Source organism: Pteropus vampyrus, unplaced genomic scaffold (genome assembly GCF_000151845.1).
Source record: "Pteropus vampyrus isolate Shadow unplaced genomic scaffold, Pvam_2.0 Scaffold5, whole genome shotgun sequence".
NCBI classification, from domain to species: Eukaryota; Metazoa; Chordata; class Mammalia; order Chiroptera; family Pteropodidae; genus Pteropus; species Pteropus vampyrus.
Genome location: NW_011888786.1, coordinates 8,500,796 through 8,510,968, shown reverse-complemented (window position 1 = coordinate 8,510,968; position 10,173 = coordinate 8,500,796). Strand labels below are relative to the sequence as shown.

Here is a 10,173-nt window from a genome sequence, read left to right as displayed (position 1 = left end):
GGCCCAATAGAAGAACCCAGTATAATTTGGGGGAGCAGGGAAAACCTCTCTGAACAAGTAATATCTGAGTACAAGTGAAGAGCATGATGGGAGTATTCTAGAAAGCAAAAGTGATACACAAAAACCCTAGGTAGGAGAAAAAAATGCCAAGTTTGAGAAGGCCATGAGCGTGGGTGAAGCCAAGAGGCAGGTATGCTAAAGGCCATGAAAGGTCGTGGGCCTAAGAGTAATGGAAAGGCACTAGAAGATTTTGAGTTAGAGCAACATGACCAGATCCACAGTGGAGAACACATTTAAGGGGCACAGTGCAGACTGGGGAAGACAAGGCTGAAGCGATCAGAGGGAGAGGTAATGGAGCTAAGGGTTAGGGGACTCAGCGTAAACAAATTTGTCAAAATTTAAGTCAAACACTGAGCATCCATCTGACAATTACTTCAATGAGGTATCTGGCGAGAAACAGCATGAGATTCAACAATCTCGGAGAAGAGTCTTGGCTCTGACACTTAGTAACTCTGGGCCAGTCATATAACCATTCTGAACTTGTCTCCTCTTGTATAAAATAAAGATAACCATAACCAACACCTTGCCAAGGTGTTAAACACAAAAATACATAACATGTTTTGTAAACTGCAAAATGATATACAAACATATTTAATTTCACCGCTCAAAAGAGGGTGTATGCCCTATTCAAAATGTACCTCTTGGTTGTCTGGGTGAGAAAAAAGCCCAGACAGGGCATAACCTGGTGAAAAGATGTTAAAAATTATTTTATAAAGTAGTATTACCATAATTGATTCTTTAAATCTTGGGTACTTCGAAATTCCCATCAAGTGCCAATGCAATAATTTTAGCTAGAAAAAGGCTCAAAAAGAGAATGTCGAATGATGAAGTGAAGGCTGAAGAAACATGACCAATGACAATGACATGTAAATGCAATACCAAAAAAATTCTACATCGCTTTCATACCTCTGTAAGTGACTTATAACCAATTTTTGTATACTGGAATATGATGACTCTATAGACTGTCCAAGCTTTTTTAAGCCCTAATTAAGAGAAGAAATATATTTAGTATACAAGCAATATACTATACACCATTCTAAAAAAATTAAGAATGTGTTCATAGCCCTGTAAATACAAAGACACTTTCACCGTACCTTTACTGTTAACTGGTTCATTAAGAGGGTCTGAAGTTCAGCGCTACAATGAAAAAAAAAAAGCATTTTTAGTTTTCTATCCAAAATGTGAACACATCGCTTTGAACTTTAAATTTCAAAGTATAAACAAAATTTTTAAACAAAATAAACTAAAAGAAATAGCCCAACAAAAATTCGGGTTCTGCTGCACTCACAAAGGGAACAGGCCAAAGCGTAGGGAGAGTGTCCTGTGTGCCCAAGGGCACGTCAAAGAAGGGAGGAGGTGTGACACTCCCCACTGGGCAAGTACCTAAACATCTACACAAAAAGCAGCCTTCCACAGCACAGAACCAAATAAATCGCATCTGGAACATGTACATGGAATAAAACATAAACCACTAAAAAACTCTAGATGAAAATACAGATCAATCTATAAACACTCTTAAGATGGGAAATGTCTTTTCAAGAATGCTAGGGAAGATACTACAAAGAAAAAGACTGATTTGGCTATATAAAAAATACATGTATATTATACACACACAAAATGATCGCATTTACTTAAAAAAGTACATAGAAAACCGTAGAAAAATACATATTATTTTTGTTCTTGTGCACCTAAATTTTCTATTTTGTTTATGATAAATATGAGTAACTTTTGAAATATTAGAAAAGGGAAAAGCAAAAGCACGTATCATGAATTCATTACCTAGCTTTCCCCCACAACAGCAAGTGCATGAATTCATCTTGCACTGATGTAGTTGTGTTCTTTTCCTAGACAAAATGGATAATCATGATATGAATTTCTTAAATGAAAATCATATTTATTCAAAATTACAAGAGCACAACTCCTTTCCTTTTCCTCAACCGTCCCTCAAATCCGTATTTCAACTGATGATCTGAGAATCGGTTACGAGAAAACAGCCAGTCAGCTCTCCCAACACCCACCCTTACTCCCCAAGCCCCGCTGCTCCACTTCACAGTCCTGTCCCCACCTGAGTTTGTACCAGTGGCAAGAGAGTACTTTATCTTTTGAGAAAATAGCTTAAAGTTAGACCAAGGTCGCTGAAAGAAATCATGATCTTAACCTTTTACAAATCAGACCGATTTCTCTCATGTAGCTCATGCAGTATATAAGGACATCATGCAGCCTTTAAGCCCATCCATGGGAAACCTGTTACATTACCTGCACAAACTTGGTGAGACGAGAATCCATCTGCATTAGTATTTCTTCCCATGCTTCACACATACATGTCAGTGATAGGTTTATATACTATTAACAAGAAGAAAATATTAATATAGTAAAAAATATTTAAATCAATATGCTAACTAAATAATATATGCCTCTTACTGTCAATTTTCTCAGAGAAATCCAGAAATTATTTTCAATCACTTTAACTCAGTTAAGCTCCAGAAAGAGAAGACCATAGCTAACATATGATAATCACTTAACTATCAAACATTCTTAAGTTTTTATTTGGTAAAATAGATATCTTCAGCTTTCTATATATAAGATATGTTTTACATAAACTGTCAAAATGCTGGTTTGGTCAGCTATTCAATTTTCAAACAGGCCCTTCAAAAAGATACTGATCTCCAGAAATCTATGACATCAAGTAAATTAGTGACTGTGGTAGACTTTAAAAAAAAAAAAAAGGGCCACAATTCTTTGTAGCTCCTCTATCCAGACTCGGAGATAATTTCTCCAGTCCCTGAATCTGGGCTGGCCTAGTTCTTGCTGTGACCAACACAAAGCAGAAGCGACACTGTGAGTCCAAGGCCTCAAAAGGCTTTGGATATTTCCACCTACACTCTTGACACCTCTGCTGCTGCCACCACTTCATGAACGAGCCTGGGCCAGCCTGCTGGGAAATGAGGGATGTGGAGCCTAGACAAAGCCATCACAGCTAAGGGACACTTAAGTCAGCTGACTACTGATGCAAGACCGAGCCCAGCCGAGATTAGCTGAACCTGGCCCAGATCAATAGAACCTTCCAGCTGAACCCAGCCCAAACTGCAGACTAAGACACCAACCTAAAGAATCATGAGCTAATTTAGGTTGGGTTTATTATGCACAAAAACTAACTGATATGACTATTTTCCTTAATACTTTCTTTGCAATAAAACTTTAAAAATTCCAAATGTTATTTTATTTATAAAAATATTTGACAAGTTTTAAACTACTTTTTCTTTTCTTTTGGAGAAGCAGAAATTGGTGGGAGTAGACTGTCAATTAAATTTCTTTTTCTTACTTTAATGGACATTATAAAATTACCTATCAGACTAGACACCTCTACCATAGATAGTTAGCTTTACAAAATAAAGTTTTCAAGTTTCCAATTATAGAACATTAGAAACTAATAGTAAATGTTCACATAAAACAAGCTATAAATAAATACCTGTAAAAGAGCTGAAATGTGAGTAAACTTTCTGGCCATCCGAGTTACTTCAGGTAAAAAAGAGTACAACAGATTGGTTTCGAGCTGTAAAATCAAAATAATAAAAGTGAGTCACATACAAATGCACATACATCTTTTAAAGATAAATCAGTTCCTCTCTGGTACAAACTTCCAGTTATAAAATAAATAAGTCACAGGGACTTAATGTACAGCATAGTGACTCTAGTCAATAATATTTTAAATCATGTTTTAAAGTTATCAAGAGTAAATCTTAGAAGTTCTCATCACAAAATTATGTGTATACACAAACACACATACATATTTATATATATTCGTGTAACTCATATGGTGACGGATAATAACTAGAGTTATTGTGGTGATCATTTCATAGTGTCTACAAATATCAAATTACATTATATACTTGAAATTAATGTTACATGTCAATTATACCTCAATTAGAAAAAGAAATTTTAAAAACTTAATAGCAAAGCAGTTCCTTCCAGCTCAAAAATAAAAAGACCTATAATTTAGAAAAGTCAAGGTCTAACTACATATTAGAAAGACTGTCAGAATTCTGCTCCCTTTGTGCATAAGTTTTGAGACTAACTGAACATAACCTTAGAATTTTCTAACCTGCCATGTTTAACTGTACACAAATCACCCTCCCTAGATTAGCAATCCCCTCTATATAGCTAAAATAAATGTAATAATCTACTTTGCAACACTATTATGAGAAATTCAAAAAATGATCACAAATACATGTAAAATTTTTAAAGGAATTATAGGCTATTAATAAATACAAATTGAATATCCAGTACAATGATATATGACATATCTCAATAAAGCTGTTATTAAAAAATACTCATTATTAGCTTCAAAGAAATAGTGAATCACTTTGTTATAGCACCAAATGCAATCCTGGAAATCACAGTTTTACAGAAGTTTAAGATGAAGAGCAAATATGAACAACTATTCCAGTCAATCAGGAAGTCAAGAGTTCTATGATGCTCTGAATACAATGAACGTTGGAAGGCATCACAGGCACATTGCATCTTGTATCCTTTTTGTTCTACCTTTGCTTGAGAGTTCATGTATACCAGACTAAGTGGCTGGGTTATTTGAGATGAAAATTTGGGGAAGATTTTCCTGAAGGCAAGGCTACGATCTAAATACACTAGGGAACCCTGTTTCCACAATCTACATAAAAACGACACTTGAAAAAGGTTTTTCCCACATTAACTGATCATCTGACACCAGAGGCAACATGCTGGTTAAGAGCACCAACTCTGGAGCGAGACTCTCAGCATCCCTTTCTAATTCTGTAAAAAGGCCCAGTCTCCCATGTGCCCATTTATGTCTATGTAAAATAGGGATAACAGTGCCTACCTATGAGGTTGCTGTGAGGATTTAAACGAATTGTACTGAATCACTCAGTTCTTGGCACATAATGAAAAATAAATATTAGCTTTTATTACAATTAGGGTCAGAGCCTGAAGAAAACACTTGGTACATAGATGAACTGGTATAGCAACCATATAAATATGGTCATTAATAGACCATCAAAACACTTTTTATGAAAAACTATACTGAGCCATGGAAATAATAATGCAGGTACTCATTATAATAAAATTCTGTAAATAAGATTTAGAAGCTGAAAGGCAATTTTTTTACTTTTAGATTTAATGACCATTAGACCGATATGGATAATAAAAACCTATAAAATCTTTAAAATATATATATATATTCTCTGCTATCAGGTTTCGATACTCACCTGAAAGTATGAAACTTCTGAAGCACCACTGGCAGAAACCTCTGTGACCACTGATAATGATTTCAAATCACTTGATAAACACAATGCAAGACAAGTACCAACAATCTGTAAGAGAGTCAAATTCCCCAGTATATTTAGTACTATTGCTATAATGCATCTGCTTACAATACAGGACGCAAACTCCAGAGCTCTAAAAAGCAGTTTATAGCCAATGAAGGTATGCATCCACCTAGCTGCAAGGTCACACCTCCCCATCCCCATATCAAGGGTCCAAAATCAAGTGTTGGGGAACCGACAAATTCCACAGAGCCTACAATATTTTCTACCTCTCTAGAAGAAGATGATGAAAAAGCTATGGCGAAAACAACAACAAAAAGCTATAGAGAAGATCAACACTTATTAGCAACCATGGGAGACTCGGCACTAGCAGAAGATTGTTTCTGATGACTTCCATCACATTCTAATCATGAAGTGTAGATCTTACTCACCATAACGCTAGAACAGCATTAAATCATAATCAAGTGTATCCTATCAACCTTTTTGTTAAGAAAAAAAACTTGACTAATTCCACTAATAGCCACAGATCTTCATAGACAGAACACTACTATTTTATCTTAGTAAGAAAATTATCCTTTTAATATTTAAGAACAAATAATTCTAACAACTGAAACTGAGAAAAATAAAGTGTTTATTCCTTTCCCACAGATCCTTTAGCTGCTATATTCTAACAGAAACGATATGGAAAATATTAAAGAAAAACTTACCCCTGTGACTCGAGCAATTTTGAACATTCCATAAGCATAAAGTTCAATAAAACCAGAGCTTCCTCCAAGGACAAGAATATTAAGCCTAATTAAAAATAATGCAAGAAGCTGAGGACAACAGTGAAGATGCAGTTCTTAAACCAAGATGTAAATAGTTTCTGCTCTCAGACAATCTGAATGCTAAAGTACCCCCATGGGGAAATGAAACATCGAACAAATTCACTAACACCCAATATGCAATCACATCAGGCTTATTCCATTTTTCCAAAGGAACAACATGAAATTTTCTCTAGCCTAAAAACATCTGTTTACAGCAAAATAAAAATACATTGTTTTAACAAGGATTGCATTTATATACTGTTACTAACAAAACAATCCTTTTTCCAGCTTATACAAAGTACCATTAATTTTATCACGGCTCTGATGCTAAATATATTAAAAGGGCTTAAGGAATTGAATATTTAAATTTAAATTTTATAAACTCTAGTACTTCAATCTTCCTTTACTTCTTGAAATAAACGAAGGTACATTATAATATTATTAAACTTAACACAATCAAAGACCATATAATAAAAACAAATAGATATTAATGTCTGTATTTTGTTCAGGGGTTGTCAGCAATAAAACAACATGACAAATAAAGGAACTAACTGCCCTTGAAACTCTGAAAACTGCCGCAAATATCAAGTATCAACTTTAATAAATGAGACCTATTATTTAAGAGATCTGCAAAATTTACCTGACATCTCCCAAAAGCTTAATAATTTCATCAGAATTTTCTTCACTAAAATATAAAAATAAATTAGGTTATTTTTAAACTATATCTTTCAAATAATATAAGATTATCTTACTTGAAAACAAAAAAGGCACACCTTACCTAAATATTTTTGAGGTGTTGCTATAACTAGAGAAAAACAGAGATTGGGGTAAAAAGTGTTAATAAAAATATATTTTTTTAAACCAGAAAAGAACTGTCACTGTATAAGAGAAATCTGCAAGATTAACACCAATAAAATTAATTCTGATACTTACTTTTTGGGCAATGTAGGTAGCTTAGGTAAGAGAAGATTTGATTCATCTTCAGCATTATAAAAGGATGTTAGAACACTAAAAAGGAAAAAAAAGTATCAAAACTCCAAAGATTTTACTTCTCTAGTAAAAAATATTAATTTTTTTAAATGCCCAATTTTACATACTATACCTTAGCAAGTCAAGAGATGCCACATATATGTTACCATTGTAAAATAGTCATAATAGTCACAAACAAGAAATACATACAATGGGCTTTATTTCTGGAAAAAAAAACCCAGCCTACTCACTTTACATTTAGAGGAACAAGTATTAATAAACAATTATCTCAGCATATGAAATATATTCATTTGTATTGAGCATGAGATACTGAGAATTTGATTTCTTAACTCTAAGAACCATCACTAAACATATGCGTACCGAGAGTAATTTTAAAGAACACTTATCATTTAATATGGGTTCTATGGCTTACATACATTTGTGGATATGACAGCCCAGCAGGTATATAAGATGACACCATGCATTTTGAAAAAGACTTACTCATCTCCTATTTTTTCTCAATCCTACCTCCAACTAAGGTTGGAAATAAATGAGTGAGAAGGTGAAAAAGGGATGACATGGCAAGCATTTTTTCCCACTTTACCACAAACTACATGTCTCAAGAGACCCTGGAATCTCCACATAACATTTCTAAACTACTAAATTATTCGTAGAAAGTGTTAAAAATACACTTAGCAGGTAACTTGTCTGGGATGGAAATTACATAGTGAACACTGCTCCTCTAACTTTTCCTAAGTTCACATGACCATTTGCAACCCTTGATTATTCTTATTTATTTATTTCACGCCTACAGCACCCGGTATTCCTAGATGGTCTCCCATCCAAGTACTAAGCATGCCCAAACCTGCTTAGCTTCCAAGATCAGATGAGATTGGGTGTGTTCAAGAGGCATGGCCATAGACAATCCTTGATTATTTGATATTGATTAACTGCTTTATCTACAATGAATTTCAAAATCCAGGCTAGATTCTTGTGATCCAATTCTTTACAGGCCCCTCCTTAGGGAAGTTGTCAATTAATATTCAGAATTTATTATAAATTCATTTGATATTAACCTAAAATTCAATTAGAAGGGAAAAGGTAATGGAAAGAAAATTATCATATTTCCTCAAAAAAGAAATGTATATTTTTAGTATTACCTAAACCCACTGATCTTTTAGGTCACCTTTACTGCAAACCTGGTATATTACTACACAGATAAAAGGCAAAATTATTTTCGAAAAACAAGGAAACTATTGGGACCATGGACACAGAAAGAACCTGTGCAGCATCAATACAGAATACTCAAATTAGCACTTTTTGTACTCTAAAAATATTTACTAAGGCACACGCGCGCGCACACACAAACCACAAAGCTTTAGACAAAACACATGGTGACCAGAACCTCAATTTGCTAATTAGTAATTTTAATTATTACGTGATAGTAAAAATTAATGATATAAACTACAAAAATAACTAAAAAGAAAAGAAACAACTTGGCCATTTAGGCATTACTGAAAAAAAACTTACCAAGTATTAAAAATTTTTATCTTGAAACTAAAAGTTAAATGCAATATACACATACTCAATATAAAGATACTAAGTATCCATTTTAGAAAATGAATATTTCATGAACGCCATCCTATCGTGAAAACTGAAGTTTTTCTCTTTCAATTACTTTACCTGCTTTCTACAGTGACTTCCATCCAATGCATACAAGAAACTGGAGCCTCCACAGAAAAGGAGTGCAAGCTTTCAGGTTTTTCTACATCACACAAAACAATTTTCTTGGTGTCAGCAAGAGCAAAGGCCAAAACTAAAACAAGAAGAAATAATCAGAATAAATTAGTGAAATGTTTGAGAAAAATAAATGGGTATTTTACTTCTTGCCCGGTTTTACTATTTTAAATACACTGAGATCACAGAACTCATTTAACCTAAAAATTCTTCCTGTAAATAATATTTTAAAACCTAACAGATACCATTGCAGGTAGTTACGCCATTATCTAAGCTTACATCCAAATGCTCAAACTTTCATGAACGCTCTACTACTTTCTGTGTACTGCACTTAACATCTTACACATCAAAGCCTCTAGACTGGAACCCAGCTGCCAAGCAGAAAATACAAAACAGGTCCCAACTAATAAACAACAGCGTATCACCAAGACACATTGGTCCCGTAAACATGCCCAAAAGATAAGCAGCATTCCATCTGCTTGGTTCTTGGAAAGTCCCCCCCACCCTTTTTTTTTGTTTCTAACTCTTCATAGAAAACAAAGCCATCAGATACTAATGAGTCCTTTTCCTTTCGCTGTGACTCAATTATCAAGTACAGTTTCTCTATGTAAGTCATTACCATCTTCCTGACAATCAAATTTAAGAATTTCTAAATAGAGGGCTGCGTTTCACTATGTACCAATACATGCAACTTGGCTAGATGTACGGCAATGCAGGTTTCCTCCTCTTCCAAACAATTTAAAGCAATCCTGAAATAACCAATACCTAATAAAACCTTTTTTACTGTCCAAAAATACAAGACATATTTTTTAGTGGTAAAAATATCATCTACTTAAATACATTTTCACACACTGACTTTCGTGATTTATTTTTGAGATCCTGGTGTTTTTAGATGAATACTGTAAGATCTCAAGATGTTACTTACAAAAGTCCTCTAGTTTTACACATACTTTTAAAAAATAAGATAAAACAAGAGCAGAGCAAAATGAGTACAGGTAGAAATAGCTATCTGTAAATGACAGGCTTTCAGGGCATTTTTACAGACTTATTTATATAGAAAAAAAGTTATACAATGAGGAATACATATTTTACAAAAAACAATTCAGCTTTTTTTTTCATAAAGCACCAATGATACAGATGAACTCTAAGCTATGATTTAAAACATTTTACTGTACTGACTATATGTATATGATAGTTCATATAACTGTCGCTGCAAAAACAACACATGGGAGAAGAGAATTTAGTTGTTAGAGTCATAGTCATAGCGAGCTACAACATTAACAAGCTACGAAATAAAGGACATC

At 33.9% G+C, this 10,173-nt stretch overlaps 1 protein-coding gene and 1 pseudogene across 3 annotated transcripts in view; both read right to left on the bottom strand.

The window, feature by feature from the left end:
• Window positions 1–10,173, bottom strand: part of ANAPC4 (anaphase promoting complex subunit 4) — a 38,152-nt gene that overhangs the window by 22,759 nt on the left and 5,220 nt on the right. For 2 of the 3 annotated variants that reach the window (XM_011365365.2, XM_023534150.1), the window contains 10 exons: window positions 7,097–7,171; window positions 6,942–6,968; window positions 6,804–6,848; window positions 6,065–6,149; window positions 5,301–5,405; window positions 3,530–3,613; window positions 2,317–2,403; window positions 1,840–1,904; window positions 1,155–1,197; window positions 967–1,043 (listed from right to left, as the gene is read on the bottom strand). In XM_011365365.2, the coding sequence (XP_011363667.1) occupies window positions 967–1,043; window positions 1,155–1,197; window positions 1,840–1,904; window positions 2,317–2,403; window positions 3,530–3,613; window positions 5,301–5,405; window positions 6,065–6,149; window positions 6,804–6,848; window positions 6,942–6,968; window positions 7,097–7,171 (693 nt within the window). Of the gene's footprint in view, window positions 1–966; window positions 1,044–1,154; window positions 1,198–1,839; window positions 1,905–2,316; window positions 2,404–3,529; window positions 3,614–5,300; window positions 5,406–6,064; window positions 6,150–6,803; window positions 6,849–6,941; window positions 6,969–7,096; window positions 7,172–8,815; window positions 8,973–10,173 lie in introns of those variants that run through there. The other variant, XM_023534156.1, reaches the window with a different exon arrangement.
• Window positions 7,938–8,055, bottom strand: LOC111743939 (annotated as a pseudogene).